The 14,834-nt window shown below is 54.2% G+C and overlaps 6 protein-coding genes across 6 annotated transcripts; 4 read left to right on the top strand and 2 right to left on the bottom strand.

Annotated features, from left to right (window-relative positions):
* Positions 1 to 6: 6 nt before the first annotated feature.
* BO94DRAFT_598392 (uncharacterized protein) lies at positions 7 to 1,533 on the top strand (the record flags this gene model as incomplete). Its single annotated transcript, XM_025616286.1, has 4 exons — positions 7 to 82; positions 418 to 482; positions 696 to 743; positions 1,003 to 1,533. The coding sequence occupies 4 exons, from the start codon at positions 7 to 9 to the stop codon at positions 1,279 to 1,281; spliced, it is 468 nt and encodes a 155-aa protein (XP_025466511.1). The 3' UTR covers positions 1,282 to 1,533.
* Positions 1,534 to 5,462, bottom strand: BO94DRAFT_104912 (SAGA histone acetyltransferase complex subunit SPT7). The gene is made up of 4 exons (XM_025605476.1): positions 4,244 to 5,462; positions 3,047 to 4,188; positions 2,312 to 2,997; positions 1,534 to 2,258 (listed from the first exon to the last, which is right to left on the bottom strand). The coding sequence occupies exons 1-4, from the start codon at positions 5,322 to 5,324 to the stop codon at positions 1,646 to 1,648; spliced, it is 3,522 nt and encodes a 1,173-aa protein (XP_025466510.1). The 5' UTR covers positions 5,325 to 5,462; the 3' UTR covers positions 1,534 to 1,645.
* Positions 5,463 to 5,976: 514 nt separating this feature from the next.
* On the top strand, positions 5,977 to 6,776 carry BO94DRAFT_557393 (VanZ family protein; the record flags this gene model as incomplete). The annotated part of the gene is made up of 2 exons (XM_025613926.1): positions 5,977 to 6,001; positions 6,175 to 6,776. 2 exons carry the CDS (start codon positions 5,977 to 5,979, stop codon positions 6,774 to 6,776), a joined length of 627 nt encoding a protein of 208 aa, XP_025466509.1.
* Positions 6,777 to 7,397: 621 nt separating this feature from the next.
* On the bottom strand, positions 7,398 to 10,230 carry ptpB (tyrosine protein phosphatase PTP1). The gene is made up of 5 exons (XM_025614577.1): positions 10,036 to 10,230; positions 9,550 to 9,637; positions 9,069 to 9,502; positions 8,678 to 8,943; positions 7,398 to 8,619 (listed from the first exon to the last, which is right to left on the bottom strand). Exons 1-5 carry the CDS (start codon positions 10,070 to 10,072, stop codon positions 7,774 to 7,776), a joined length of 1,671 nt encoding a protein of 556 aa, XP_025466508.1. The 5' UTR covers positions 10,073 to 10,230; the 3' UTR covers positions 7,398 to 7,773.
* Positions 10,231 to 10,761: 531 nt separating this feature from the next.
* Positions 10,762 to 11,532, top strand: BO94DRAFT_536151 (uncharacterized protein). The gene is made up of 2 exons (XM_025611952.1): positions 10,762 to 10,873; positions 10,952 to 11,532. Exons 1-2 carry the CDS (start codon positions 10,789 to 10,791, stop codon positions 11,032 to 11,034), a joined length of 168 nt encoding a protein of 55 aa, XP_025466507.1. The 5' UTR covers positions 10,762 to 10,788; the 3' UTR covers positions 11,035 to 11,532.
* Positions 11,533 to 13,531: 1,999 nt separating this feature from the next.
* On the top strand, positions 13,532 to 14,365 carry midA (putative cell wall protein; the record flags this gene model as incomplete). The annotated part of the gene is made up of 1 exon (XM_025615766.1): positions 13,532 to 14,365. One exon carries the CDS (start codon positions 13,532 to 13,534, stop codon positions 14,363 to 14,365), a length of 834 nt encoding a protein of 277 aa, XP_025466506.1.
* Between the last annotated feature and the right edge of the window lie 469 nt (positions 14,366 to 14,834).

Genomic DNA, 14,834 nt, shown 5'->3' with positions numbered 1-14,834 from the left:
CCAAAGATGACGAATGAGCAGAAACACGCCAACCAGGCATTCATTCTTTATGGAATCCATTTGGATTATGGTGCATGGATTGGTGCGCATTAGGCCGAGAGAGAGAGAGAGAGAGGGGGGGGGGGGATTGGTATCTAGTCTACTTGAGAAGAAAAGTGGGAGTAGAGTTGAGTTAAATTTAAGGAGAAGGACAGCAAGTGGTTGAAGTTGATTTGGATTTGATTTGATTTGGTTAGGGCTAGCTTGCTTGCTTGCTGAATCTGATGTGGGGCGGCCGGGAATGCATAAGGCTGGCTGGATGAGAGGAGATGGACACTGGACGGACAGGGGGAAACGGCTCCGTTGTTTGTACTATGTATAGGTTTGTGAGGGACGGTAGAGGCCCGGGTGTTGATTACTACGTACTACTTATTCAAGGTTGGGAATTGGGGCTGGGGATTGGGCAATGGCCGTACCTAGGGTGGGTGGGTCTGGGTATCACTGTATGTGCTAGCGGGGAGGGAAGGAAACTGAAAGAGGAAAAGGGCGAGGAAGGTCCACGGTGGCAAATAGGGAAGGAAAGAGGGAAAGAGGAAGGGACGGGAGGGGTTATCTATGTAGTACAAGGATTGGAGTACTATGTTGGTTTTGGGAGGGGGAGGGGGGGGGGAGTTCAATGCTTGCTCTGCTCTGCCCTCCTCTGCTCTGTTCTGTAGGACGTGATATACATGCATCAGAGAGGAGAGAAGGAAGATTCAATGGATGTAAGATTAGTGATACGACAAGGATAAGTACCTAGAAAGGAAGAGAGAGAGAGAGAGAAAGAGTATTGGTAGAGGAATAAAGCCATCATTCTCTCTCTCATCCGGCATCGGAAGCCTCCGTCTACCCTGACCATGACGTGTCTGTGTCACCTGGCCATCCACCGTTTGCTGGTGCGATGAAACGCGAACAAGACCCCGTATCGTATCTAGGAATGCATGTGTGGTTATGAGCCCATAACGTTGGGATACAAGGTTCAAGGCCAGGTCCAGCGCCGGATTTGGTCTAGGCGGATATGCAGGCCAGATGGCAATCAATCGATCAGAGGATTTCCTACGGAGGGCTCCGTATGGATGGACGTGTACATGGTCTGTCTTGGCTGCCCGCTACACTTTGGGTCACGATACCAAGACCGGACCGGGCCAGACCGGAACCAATGGAAAGGGAGAGGGAAAGAACATGGATGGTGGATTGGATTTTGGTATAATTAGGTTTTCCTCTTTAAGCAATTGTGTTGGTTCTCTTGTTGGCTGTCGATAAGGGGAATAAACATGCCAGGAACGAGATGACAAGATATGATGGTATGATAGGAATGTGTGATGATGCATATCGCACGTTTTATCATCCAGATTCAAGGGCATTGAGTGAGAAAGATGACAACAGAGCAGGTAATCAGACATGGCGGAGCGAGGTTAATATACTCAATCAATAAAAGACACGGACGAAAGAAAAGGTATGAGGATGAATGGAACCGTGCCAGGGTTGGATCGGATCGAATAGAGGGGAAAGAGAGAAAGAGAGAAAGAGAGAGAGAAAACTACAGTACAAAACCCCCGGGCCGTCCCCATACCAGAGGAAAAGGTAGATGATCATACACATCATGACGCATCATCCGCCGTCCCGTTCAGCCTCGAATACTCAGCATCGTTGCAGAGTCCTCTCGTGGCGGGGGCGCGGCGCTGTCGTTATTGTGATTGGAATTCACCACGGCTGGGCCCGTTGGCGCATGTTTGTCGACACCGGCGCCCTCGAGTGCCGCCGACTGATCCTTTGCCTCTGTTGTGGAAGCTTTGCCAGAGGTGGTCCTTGACGGGTTTGTAGCCTTGCTGCTCTCTGCGCCCGCAGCGGCATCGTCGCCCTCGGCCGGTGGATCAGGGGCACTCAGGGCGACTCCGCTGTTTTTCTTGAGTTTCTTCTTGCTGGGTTCTGAGGCCGGGGGCTTCGCGGCGGGTTGGCCCGGGGCGGTTGGCGGGAGCGGACGCTTCTGCGGACTGGACGAGGGGCCTGAGGGCCCCGAAGGCGGTGGGATTTTGCCGGACGCGGGAAGTCTAGGCCGGGCGGCCATCGGCCGCTGTTTCGGTGGCAGCTCCAGGTCTTCAACCAGCGGCTCGTTGTTGTTGGTCTGAAGCTTCGACCCAAAGAATCCTTGGACCAAGCCGATTTGCGACGAAAGGTTCGCCGACGTGATGCGCGGATATGAAGGCGGTGGTGGATACAGTGTGACGGCCTGGGCAGCACTGCGGAACCGATCAGTATGAAACGCTGCAGTCGAGACAAGAGAGGTACGTACCTTGTGTTCTGGGCCTGGGCGGCATTGTACATCCTGTTCTGTAGGAGGTGAAGAGGTACGCTGAGGGTAGCCAGACCAAACTCTTTGTCAAGCCCAAGCTCCTTGAACCCGAAGAAGTCCTCGTCGATATCCTCAGCAAAGTCCCCGCCAATGAACTGTTCACTGCCATCATGGAAGGCGCTGGAGCCGTCCTCCCCGCCATCGGCAAGGGCCGGTCGCAAGAGCTCGGAAAGCAGCGAGCGCAGCCGGTCATGTACGGTAGAGAGCTTCGTGCCAAGCCGTTCCACGTCGTCCTTGATGTAGGACTCCAGAGATTCCACATCAATGCCGACCGACGAGAGGGTATGGAGCACGATCTCCGGCTCGGTATAGGCTCGCTTCCACTGAGTGGCAGCGGTGGCATCGGCCGAGTCGGTCACCGGTACCTTGGGGGACTCCATATAAGACTTCAGCGTCTCGCCAATCTTTTGAAAAAAGTCGGAGGCCGCATCTGTAACCGCATCCAGAGCAGATGGCTGGTATTCCTCAAAGCCGGTGTGGTAGAAGATCTTCGCCACGGAGCGCTGTAAGGCAGCCCGGCAGACCCAGGGAGAAACGACCGGTCCCCCATCGTTCATCACATGAGCTGGCACATCCTGCTCGACGAACGGCTCCGGCTGGTATTTCTGGAATTGATTCTGGTACATCTGCAATGCGTTAGACAAGAGCACGATGGCGAGCAGAGAGATCACCTACCTGGGACTGCAGTTGCATCTGCTTCACGATGCCGATTTTCGAGCAGATCTTCCGCGTCTCCTGCATCTGGCGCATGTTGGCATCCATCTTTCGGGCCAATTTACTGTCTGGTTGCGTGAAGGAGCCTCGAGGGAGCACTCTCAAGAACTCTTCGGATGCATCCACGATGTTGCCATCAGAGTCTTCTTTCCAGAGTAGCTGAGCAGGCAAGTCGGGGACCCCCGACATGACATCGTAATAGTCAGGGATCACTCGATCCTCATCCACCTCAATGCCTTCTGCTAGTGTTTCCCCTGCGCCGCCCGACTCCAGGCCTTGTGAAGTCGACTCACGCGCCTTATCGCCCTCCGCAATGACCTGTTTCTGGTTTCTTAGCCACCGTCGCATGCCAGCCTTAGTCCGGAGCAAGGCCGGCTCCTCAGGGTTGAGCTTGTCGCCTTTGAAGAGCCGATGCCTCTCAGCAGCGATAACCGCTCGATCCTTCTTCGTCACCTGTTTCCAAACCTTGTACTCGGGGTCTTCCGATTCCACCCCCGACGCAGGTAAGGCGTTCACTATAGTGCTGGTTGGGATGAGACCGTCAATTTCCATGGCGTCACTCTGGCTTCCTGGCAGACCAGCACCAACACCGGCAGGATCGGAGGGTGTCTGCGTGCCGGGAGGTGGCGTTGCAAACCCATTTTGAGTCCCTTCCATTGGCACATCAGAATCCGAACGCACAGGACCCGGGGGCTGAGAGGCCTGGCCACCGGGAGGCTCTGACCCGCTAGGGGTGTTCCGAACCGGAGCCGTTCCCTTCTTCGACGATGATTTTCCTGGGGCCTTACGACCACGGGACGACATGATCGGCTCGTCGTCGCTCTCTTCGGCGCCATCGAGCTCCGCCATCTGCAGTCTCCGCTCTTCTGCCTCGACTTCAGCGCGGTCTCGAATGACGATCTCCGGGATGAGTGGCACGAGCTTCTCCGTCTCCTTCTTCATGTACATGGCATGCTTGCGGAGAAAGTGTTCCGGGTTAGTGTTATACTTGAAACAATTGGACCATATCAGATTGATGTCATCAACAAACTCCTGCTTCGACTTGTATTGCAGAGCTTTGAGTTTCTTGGTCATAGTACCTAGATCCATTGGATGCTTGATGACTAGGGCAGGGGTCAGCAACGAAACGTCCGGGGTAGCTGGGTCAGAATGCCTCACTCGTGTAATAGTCAGGCGCATCGCGCTTGTTGACTCGAGTCAAGAACGCACTCGAATGCTCGGTCATCGCCTTGAGCTCACTGAGGACTTTCTCCGCCGCTTCATACAACTCCTCCTGGCCGATCTTGTCCTCGCTGGCCCATTTACTTCGGTTCTTCCTGACCTCGCTCATCAGACTCCGAAGTTCCGCATCGGAGGCTTGGACTAGACTCCGCTTCATATCAATCCGTGCGATCAGGTTCTTCAGGGTCAGGCTCGAGGCGCCCAGGTTCGCGCTGCTCAGCGACCCGTATCCGTTGGAAGTCGGATTTGCATTGCTGCCCGCACTCGCCTGGCCCGACATTTCAGCTTCAACCTGTCGCTCCGACTCTTCTAGCCGCTGCTGATCCAACATGGCATCTCTATCGTTCTCTAATGTATAAAAGAGGGTGTGGAAGCTTCTTCTGGCAGCTTCCTCGGTTGCCTTCTTGTCTTCCTCTAGCTTCTTGCGGATGTCCTCCAGTGTCTCCTTCTTGGCCTCCTTTTGCGCATCAGGGCCTACCGAGATGGAGCCGCTGGGTGGTCGACTGGGCGACGGGAAACTACTCGGGACCTGGGACCAACCAAGAGACCTGCTCTTCGCAGGGGGGGGAGTGTCAGCTTCATCTTCACCATCCTCATCATACTCGTCATAGTCATCGTCGTCTAGCTTTCTGGCGGGCTTCTTAGGGGGCGCCGGGAGCGGAGCGGGTTCGTCGGCGCGTTGGTTCATGGTTTGGGGGCCGTCGAAGTCAGGGACCGCGCCACGGTGGGCATCTTCGGCCGACTTCTGGTTGGCAAAGAGGGTATTTATCTTCGCCTCACTCCGTTTGTACATTTCGCGGAACATGGCGATGCGCGGGTCCTCATCACCTGCAATATCCGCATCCGATATCAGACCGCCCGCGTGAGACCCGTCGGCATCGGCCGAAGCGCGCATCTGGGGGGTTCGAGAACCGGAAAATGATTTGGGGTAGCCATTGATGGACCGCGCATCATGGAAATCATCAGGCGGGCGCAGATGACCTGGGGGAAGCCAGGCGTGGTGGTGTCCGAGCGACATGTTCGCTCCAAGACCCCGGTTCTGGGGCGGGCGAGGGGGGCTCTTTCTCCACGGTTAGGATCAGGTCCAGCTGGGGCAGGAGAGGGGGATTTTCCGGGCGGAAAAAGACATAGAGACCCGCGGGCAGGTGCAAGGAAATGAGAGACGATGTTTTCGGGGCCCAGAGAGATGGGGCGATGAGGGATTTGATGGCGAAGCGGAGGGCTTCTTTCGAGGGTCTCTGCGCGAACGGAGGAGGTGAAGTCGGAGCGTGAAGGCGGACCGGCCGCCGCAGCTTCAGACCAACCGCGCAATTCCCATGAACGGCTTCAAAGGATCCTCCATCAAAGAATCCTCTAACACTTTCTTAGACGATTGAATCCGGGGTCCAGATATAGACAGATGGGTACACAAAACAGACAGGGCCCAGCAAGCCCGTCGACCTGCCTGGACAACAATGCCAATGCCCCCCGAGGATCGACTCGAATACCACAATAACCGACCATAACACACCGGATGACCAGTTGAAGCCGCATAGCCTGGCGTCCTGAGGCTGCCGTCTGCCGGTACTGTACACCCGCCAGATGCCATCATCACCTTCACCTTCACCTTCATTTCTTCTCTCCTCCTCCCACTTCACCCTCCCCCCCACCGGCCCTCCACATCGCCCACCATGCGAATCCGGTATCCCTTCGCGGGTATGTCCACCCTGTCCCCATCCATTGGCTTGTCCATCTCTTCCGAAGCAAACCAGAGCTCAACCATGCCCCATCTGCCGATCGTCGCACTGCTCCCACAGCTCCCACACAATCAGCAACACCAACACCACGATCATCTAGATATGTCCCCTACTAACCCTCCTCTTCACCAGGCGCCTTTGTCTTCCTGCTCATTCTCGCCGCCTACGTCGGCCTTCTTCCCCATAGCACCTCATCCACCATCCCATCCCAACTTCAACCCAACGACAAATTCCTCCATGTCGTCACCTTCTTCCTCCTCTCCCTCATCTTCTACTGGGTCTTCGACACCACCCGTCGCCGAAACCTCCACCTGACCCTCCTTGTCTGCACCCTCATCCTCGGCATCGGCTCCGAAATCGTGCAGGGCATTCTCCCCAACGGCCGCAACTTCGACCCGTTCGACCTCCTAGCCAACATCGTCGGCAGTCTCGGCGCTGTCGGCCTCTGTAGCTGGTACCACCGACGCATGCTGGACCGGCGCCGCAAGGCCCGCTTCGGTTCTCTAGGTGGCGACGGCACCGACAATGATGTCGAGCTCGGCCACCTCCATGACGAGGAAGAGGGTCTCGGACCCCAAGAAACAGGTGTGATGAGTCTCGAGCAGGAGGTGGATAATTGGGACGAGAATGCCGTTGACAACTGGGAGGAGGATGACGAGACGGGCGACTTGGCGGGTGATGCCTCGAAGCGGGTGTCGCCTGCTGATGGGCATGGAGCGAAGCGGAGTGATTGATCTCCCTCCCTTCTCCCTCCCTCACTTTACCCATCATCCTCAGTACTCTGCTTTACCTCTTTTGGCCGTCTCCCGCTGAATGAAGCAAAAGACTCCCCGAAAGAACGAGATGTATACGCATGCCTTTGATTTCAACTCACCTCCACCTATCACTCTCCCTCTCCGCTTCCACTCTCTACTATTACGCCCTCATGCACGACTGCTCCGATACTATATTCATCCATCCATCCACTCCACGCTCATCTGATGTCTCAATAAGTATTGCGGGATTTGTCTCACTTTCGCTTTTACTATACTCCGGTTCATGACGCCCATCTGCCACGGAGAAAGGGAAAAAAAAGTAACAGACTAAATTACTGTCACTAACTATGATGTTATCATGACCGTTCCCGGCGTTTGAGTCTGCCTTTATTTTTCACTTTTGAGTTTGTGTTTTGTTTCGTATTGTTTCTATACCGCGTCTCAATGATCTGTTTGTTCCCGTTTCTGGTTGGTTCTATAACCCCACCCCCGTGGAAGGGACTGTGTTGTAAATAGGACGAAAGAGGGGGGCGTCTGCCTAATATGAGATCGTTTAATTTACATCGATATATATAGATAAATGGATGGAGGACTCGGTCTGGTACGAGCAGATGCATCATTAATCATTCCAGGCAGATGCACAAATCCATTATGGTACACCACTTCTAATGCTAGAGAGTCAAAAGCGCCGAGGGCGAATGACAATGCGCAAGGCGGACGGTGATCCCGGACACTGAACAAAATGAAGGCACGATGTCGTAATACGCAAACAGAAGATGCAGGGTGGCTGGCGCAAAGGGCAGAATGGATGCATGGTGGAGATGCAGGCCGGATCTCGTAGCTAGTCATGGCAAAGAACAGGACATGGCAGATAGAAGAAAAAAAAAAAACATCAATAGGTGATTAGAAGGTTATATGTACGTAGAAAGGTAATATAGTGAAATCTGGGCCCCGTCGACTGGACGGTGCCGGCGCCTCAATCGCTGTCAGAAACCTCGGGGGTGCCCGACCAACTCCGTGTCGGCGTGGACCGGTGATCTTCGGCGGGTTCAAGTTCGGGCTTGGAGGATGGTCGATAGCTGTTGTCCGTCGACAACCTGGCCATCTTCGTCGACCTCTCGTCCGACTTGCGCCCGCTCGGCACGACGGCTTTGCCGAGTTTGACATCGGTCTGCTCCCGGAGGACTTCATATATAAATTGCAGTTGCATTTCGTTATAAACCATCATCATTCGCTGTTCGCGCATCTGGTTGACCGTCTCGAAGACCGGGTCGAGATTGGGCTCAGTCGCCTCGAGTAACTGACCCGCCTCGAGCTCCTGCAGAAGGTGGTCGAGCGCAATGAAAGTGCCTGTCCGGCCGACACCAGCACTGCAGTGCACAATACGGGGGTTGGCTGGGGTACATTTAGAGCCAGACACTTTGATCAGCTGGATGAGCGCATCGCGGTCCTCGCCTTCGGGCTTGGAGTAATCCGCCCAGCCAGCGAAGAGGAAATGCCAGACCACCTTCGACTCTGCACCGATGGTAAGCTTAAGTTTGCGGGTTTCCGAGCGGGCCGTAGGATCCCATTGGGTCTCGAGAAGCGTGACCTGACCCAGAATGTCCTCGTTGGGTTGCTGAGGGTGGTCGTCGTTCACGAACGGATCGTGCTCGACACGTCGCAGAGTCATCGAGGCGTTCTCACTATCCAGCGGAAAGTACTGGGAGCACTTCTCTCGGCCCGCCTCAAAGGTCTGCGTGAGCATGACAATAACGCCTACATCTTGACTTTCATGGAACACCATCTGCCAAAAATGGGCGAGGTGGCCGAGCTTCGGACCCTGCACGTTAGCGGATTAGTGTATAGCCTCCAGCATCCGGAAGAACACCTTCGCCTACCTGAGTCGCGATATACCGTCTTTCCTGGCGCGAAACTGAATCCTTCAAGACGATGGGCGATGCATTAATAAAATCGCATTCGCCTTCCGGCACCCGCAGATGAACGCGGGAATTGGCCCATGCCTGCACGTTAATATATCGGTTTCTTGCCTTGACCTCGGGGTCTCCCTCTAGCGCCCAACGATGTGAGGGGTCGTTGGCTAGCATCCCCTCATGGATCCGGGACCGCTGCATCCATTCGAGTTCTTCGAATTTTTGATGGATCTCTAATGGATCACAGGATATTAGTCGGACTGTAGACCAGAATTTAAAGATGGTGATATCGGGTGGCGCAAGACACGATCGGACAACTAGAGGCAAGCGGGGATGTATTCAACGGGCGCAAACTGACCTAGGACCGACTGGCACAGAAATGTAGGAACGGATTCATTATCGCGCGCTTCCAACCCCGGGTCCTCATTCTCAGGACCCTCTATGATCTCGAACCCGTCGTCGTTATCCTCGGGCAGCGCCCGCTTGGTTGATTGCACACTGGTATCGATCTTGATGGTGGGATGCGCCATCTTGGCCGCAGCGATCCTCTGGAAGGCCCGAACCTTACCCAGGACGCCGCGCGCCTTCTTGGAGACCCGCTTCCTGGTCGCTGCGAGTTTTCGGGGACCGCTGCGTAGACTGAGAGTAGAGGGCGAGGGCGAGGGCGAGCGAGAGGTTGGGGCGGTGGTGACTTTGGCCTCGAGGCCGTCGGGCGGATCGTCAAGCGCGCCGTTGGGGGAATGCGGCAGGGATGATATCTGTAGCGTGGACAGATCGGGACAGCTGTGGAAGCTGCCCCTCGACGTAATATTGTGCTTGGCCAGATTTCTGGATCTCACGGGGACAACACGCGGCCGAATAGGAAGACTGGGAGGGCCTCGACAATATGGAGGATGACTCGCCCGGCACACCAAAGCCGACAGCCAACTCCGTTGCAGCCCACGACAGTGACGACGACACCACACGACACCAGTTCGGTTCGGATTGAAGGAAGGGAGAACGGCAGGGTCCGTGGATTTTCGAACCTAGTCAACGAGAGGCGCCCCGAGAAGCAGCAGCAGCAGCAGCAAAAACGAAGGAAAGACTGGGTAGCAGGCCCCTCGCGACACCTTGTGGCAATGCAGTTCTCCCCGCACCTTTTTTTTTTAGGACGTGGCCAGCAGTCCGAGAAATGGAGTCATTAGATCAGAAGAGGAGTAAGGAGCGTGGGACTGGACGACGGTAAGAAAGTACGACTATATAAGAAGAAATCAAATCGTCCAGAAGTAGGAAGACGGGAGGAAAGAAAAGAGGATTTCAACGGGATTGCCCAAGTTGGGATCAACGGAATCTTCGTTTGGAGAGTAATTTTTTATTGATCATTCTGGGTCAGGACGGTATGGAGCCCTTGGACGAGATTACAGTACGGCGGCTTTTTTTAAGGGTGATTGAAGAGCAGTGATGTAATCAGGAGATTCCCCTCGGGGACGACCTCTTAGAGATAGATACCATAAATTCACGATCCGAGTCATGGATCAGGTCTCAGGTGGTGCCTCGATCATCGCGCCGGCCATCGCCAGCCATGAACGACCTCATTCTCTCCATTCTCCAATCCATCACTTCCATCCCTGGCCAGCCTGGAACAACCATTTCCCCGGCTTTCTTGCAGCGGGCGGAAGCAATCCTCCCGCCCTGATTGGTGTAAGGCCGATCGGTCACCAGCCTCAGGCTGAATAATTACATGGAACTCGACTTAGTTGTTGCCTTCCAACTCACTTCTGGCTCTCACCAACCCCCCCTCCCCCCTCCGGTGTATAGGTTTTATTTCTCTATTGGGGACGCATTAATTTGGCTTGGCTGGAGAGTCCATTCTCAAGATGGTGTTCAATTTCATCAAGCACTTCATGCTGCTACGGCCCCTCGAGGTGCGTATCAGGGAGATGATGGGCCTGGACCATCGTATACGGACACTCAATACTAATCAACTACTTCATCTAGGATTGGCTTACGTCTAGAGTAGGTGTTTGATGGCATCTAACCTCTGGGCTTGACGCTTATATTGCCATGTATAGTTGCTAGCCAGCCGGTCGTTTCACAAGATGGTTGGGGTCATCCACCGCCGAGTTCGTCACTTTAAGAATGGCGTGCCACCAGAGGCGCGGGACACGGAGATTGAGAAGTCTGGTATGAGGTTCCTCCATGCTGTGGACGATCGTAATAGCTGTAAAGTATCACATGATACTAATTTGCTCCTCACTTTAGGTTCTGCTGCAAACTCATTTTTCCAGTACTTCAAGGAAGAAATCAAAGACCAGATGAGAGGTAAACCCCCCAAAAAGTTCTGACTTGAAATGAGGGGGTATTCCCACTCTTCCGGCGTCGACGTTTTCCTTGACATCCATGATTTATGATACCCATCAATTCATTATATGCTTGGTTGCTGTTGTCTGTTTCTCATCTGACCCTTTTCCCACTACATCACCATGTACCCGTAGTACACCGGATGAAGATTGGGTTGTAGCTCTTGAGCACCATGAGCCATGTCCCTCATTCCATCCAAAGACTTCGATGGCTTCATCCGCTTTGCCCTACCGCGTTTCTTTGGACTATTGGGTTGGGCTTTGAAAGTCGAAGCGTACATATATAGTGTTAGGTGCAAGTCAGGCGTAGTCGACAATCAGCGTTGTTTCTTCCGATACGGGAAGATGCAATCATAGCCGGCTATCGCTGGGAATGGAAAGATCCATAGTATCCATGTGACGTGTAGATCGGGAAAACCGGATGGCAGGATCTGTATGTTTCATACCCACTCTCAGGGACGCCGGCACGAGTTTGCACCACTGCCAGGGCTGCTCTATTTTCTGCGGAACCTGCATATGCAGGCGAGCTGGTAATTGTGCAACCCCGGAACCGAGGATAGGCAGACTCCGGAGAGATAGATACGTAACCTCGTCAATATAAATGAGTCACTGATATTTCGCACCTTCCAGACAATAATAATGTAAGCACTGGACAAGACTTAAGGTCCTGACTAATCATTGTCAACGGACAGAAGAGGCGATCGGAATCAGTCGTTGCCACGCGAGCATCTTATGTAGAAGAAGACCGAGTGGCTGCAGAGTCCCGAGTGGTCCCGTCTTGTGCACACCGTGGGTTAGGGGACGGTCTAGGCACACGCACAGAGCCACCTTACGACGCCGTGGCATGCCAAACACCGCAAGCACGGCCTAGCCTAACAAAGGACAACGTCAACAACGTTCCAGAGCCCCGACGTATGCCCAGCGACGAGTGAATGAGGATTGAAAAACAGTGGATTGGGAAGAATCTAGAACCCGTCATGTCCTGCCGATCACCCGACTCACAGTGCCTCAAGTCTCTCAGGAATATAATGGACAGTGGTAATCATGCTGTGTCGCAGCCGGACTAACGGCTTTGGAGGATGGATCATTACGAATTAGAACGGCCGTCCCTAGGATGCAGGGTCTTGATGAGTAATGAGTCGATGACCCTCCCCAGCCCCATTATTGCCATAGAGCGAGACAGCTCAGCAGCGACGGTGTTGGTCCGGAGTAACCCGTCCAATTGCCGCCCTCAAGTCAATTAGGCGGGCTATTTCCCTGCAGCGCACGGAGTTCCGGAGTACTAGTACGAGGACTGCAGTCGGCTGAGCCGGCACACGTCGATGGGGCCAGGAGGAAGGGTTTCAAAAAAGGCAGAACACGTGAGGCCTGAGGAGTGCGGACACATTCCCAAGAACACGCTGAGGAGTGGACGATAGAACCTGGAGAATTTCTGGACGCGGAGCTAGGCGAATCTGCTCATTCAAGGGACAAGGAGAAATTTCACAAGGCATACTCCATATTTCATACACAACAATAATAATGTTATGTGGATTTTGGCTCGGGGTTGGTTTGTTTTGGTGCCGAATCTTAGGTAAGTCAAATGAACAAGTGTTCTGTGGTACGGTCACTAAACGGTACTTCGACCCATGGTACGTACCTTAAAATAGCAACGTGTGTACCATAACCATCCCTCGAACCCAGAATTTTGCATGATCGCATTGGGATCTCCCGGACTATGTACCTGATAATGACTCAATCCTCCTCTAGGTACCTCACTAGGACATTAGAGTACAAGTGACGGACCAGAAGGGTCAAACTAGGTAGTAACCGGACTACCGCGTAGTAGTCCGAGACAAGCTCGGGGAGGGGGGCGTGACAGCCAACGGCAAATGAAAGGACAGGCCCGAAAATACTAGTAAATACTAAATACTTTCTGGGCCCAAAGTCAGGCGCCCGAAAAATGCAGTCAACGAGGGGACCCCCCTGTCCAACCTGTCTCAAATTGCCGCCGCTGACTGGCCGGCAGACTCCTTAGCGTCCGCGCTAGAGAGCGCCCGCTCCTGGGCGGGCAGAGGGGATTGGTGCATCTGAACCACCCGTGTTGCGCAGAAAGGCCCGCTGGGCCCCAGTGACCGGCGAGTGGCCCGCCCTTGGTCTCCCTCTCTTAGTCTCTTTCATCTCCAGTCCCTTTTCATCTCCATCCCGCCTCCTTACGCTCTTTCCCGTCCTCATCATCGCGTGTGCCTTCTGTGTGCTCTATATCTGCAGTCACTCGTTAACCCTATTTCCATCCTGATAGCCCCCCCGGGTCTCCTCCTGCTATCCTCCTGCTCGCCCTACAACCCATCGTTTCTCCCCGTCTGGGCTCTGTCGCGTTGGAAATCTGACCCCTTGTGTCGATTTTGCCCTGTTCTCGCCCCATTCGTCCGGCTCTGGCAGCCCCGAGGAAAATCTCGAATATCCCGACTTTGACTAATCGATCCCATTCAACTCATTCATCATGCGGGCCGCTCGTCTCTCGTTCCTCCTCTACTCCCTATCCCTCGTGGCCGTCGTCGCCGGTCAGAGCGCTGCGGTCACGAGTGTAGGCAACGCCGTCACCACTCCCGCTGCGGCGGCTACCACAGAGGCGGCTACCACATCAGCTGAATCAACATCATCGACTTCTTCATCAACCTCTACTTCTACTTCGGAGAGTTCCTCGACCACCAGTGAAAGACAGCCCACAACGACATCGTCGACCACGTCCGAACAGACGACTTCCACGACGGACGCACAGGCCCACACCACCCAGCAGCAGCAGCCGACGTCAACGACAAACAACAATGCACAGACAACTGAACCCACTACCACGAATAAGAATGGCAAGACCACCGTCGAAAGCACGACCCAGCAGACTACGGCAACTCCCGTTGTGAAGACGGTCACGACGATTGAGACCATCAGCGGAACGCCTGTGCAGACTACGCTCACCACTACATCGACCCCTGCGAGCGCTGATTCGACTGGCTCTCCTGGTCTGAGCGGTACCTCTTCTAGCAACTCCAACGGCAGCTCTGGTCTCTCCTCTTCTCAAAAGAAGATCATCATCGGTGTCGTTGTGGGTGTTGGCGGTGCCATTATTGTGGGTGCCCTCGCCGTTGTTGGGTGGAGGATCCACGCCCGGAAGGCTGCGCAAGACAACGACGAATCTACTGATCTCATGAGCGGTACGGCTGTCGGTGCAGGTGCTCGCGAGAAGGCCCCCAGCCCGGGTGTCGGCGGCACGCCCTTCAAGACCACGCTTGACCAGTACCACAACCCTGGACCAGTGAATGCTGCATCGAACTTCTAGGCTGGCCGGGGATCTGTCTGAATACGGACACCGGCGTTTCCTATGTTCCTCACGGTAATGGACCGGATAGCATAAGGTCTGGCTCGATACCGTTCCCGAGACTGTAAATTTGTACGATTATGACCCAGTTATTGTTGGCGCTTCTGGCGAGGAAATCCTCTGGTCTGGCTTTTTCACCATTTCTTGGGTTGTTGTACGCCTTGCATTCAAGAAGCAACCGTTTCTTTTCGCTCTGATAGACCATCTGTCGGGTCTTTCCGATATTACGCTCCTTTCTTAGCACAGCGATTTTGTCCTAGCATTGTGGTTGGTGATTTACTTTGATTCCCCCCTCGAGCATTTGATTTCTTTTCTAGCGGACGGTGAACGGTGGTGTGTCCATCTCTGTCTCTGCTCTCTGGATTGCAGATCCTCGATATCAGCCTTCAAAAGCCTTTGATTGTATGTATTTAATTGAGAGAAATGACTT

The sequence above is a fragment of the Aspergillus sclerotioniger genome (genome assembly GCF_003184525.1).
Source record: "Aspergillus sclerotioniger CBS 115572 chromosome Unknown BO94scaffold_17, whole genome shotgun sequence".
In the NCBI taxonomy this organism is placed as follows: domain Eukaryota; kingdom Fungi; phylum Ascomycota; class Eurotiomycetes; order Eurotiales; family Aspergillaceae; genus Aspergillus; species Aspergillus sclerotioniger.
The sequence above is the reverse complement of the archived record's forward strand: the minus strand, read 5'-3'. Positions and strand labels throughout refer to the sequence as shown.

Excerpts from the sequence above, each read along its gene's own strand:
- BO94DRAFT_104912 (XM_025605476.1), bottom strand. The coding sequence starts at position 5,324 with ATGTCGCTCGGACACCACCACGCCTGGCTTCCCCCAGGTCATCTGCGC. Across the intron at positions 4,189-4,243 it reads TGCGCCTGACTATTACACGA|TCATCAAGCATCCAATGGAT; the intron begins GTGAGGCATTCT and ends CCCCTGCCCTAG. Across the intron at positions 2,259-2,311 it reads GCCCAGGCCCAGAACACAAG|TGCTGCCCAGGCCGTCACAC; the intron begins GTACGTACCTCT and ends TCGGTTCCGCAG.
- ptpB (XM_025614577.1), bottom strand. The coding sequence starts at position 10,072 with ATGATCAATAAAAAATTACTCTCCAAACGAAGATTCC. Across the intron at positions 9,503-9,549 it reads TTCGGCCGCGTGTTGTCCCC|CTTCCACAGCTGTCCCGATC; the intron begins GTGAGATCCAGA and ends GTCGAGGGGCAG. Across the intron at positions 8,620-8,677 it reads GACGGTATATCGCGACTCAG|GGTCCGAAGCTCGGCCACCT; the intron begins GTAGGCGAAGGT and ends GCTAACGTGCAG.
- BO94DRAFT_536151 (XM_025611952.1), top strand. The coding sequence starts at position 10,789 with ATGGTTGGGGTCATCCACCGCCGAGTTCGTCACTTTAAGAATGGCGTG. Across the intron at positions 10,874-10,951 it reads CACGGAGATTGAGAAGTCTG|GTTCTGCTGCAAACTCATTT; the intron begins GTATGAGGTTCC and ends TCCTCACTTTAG.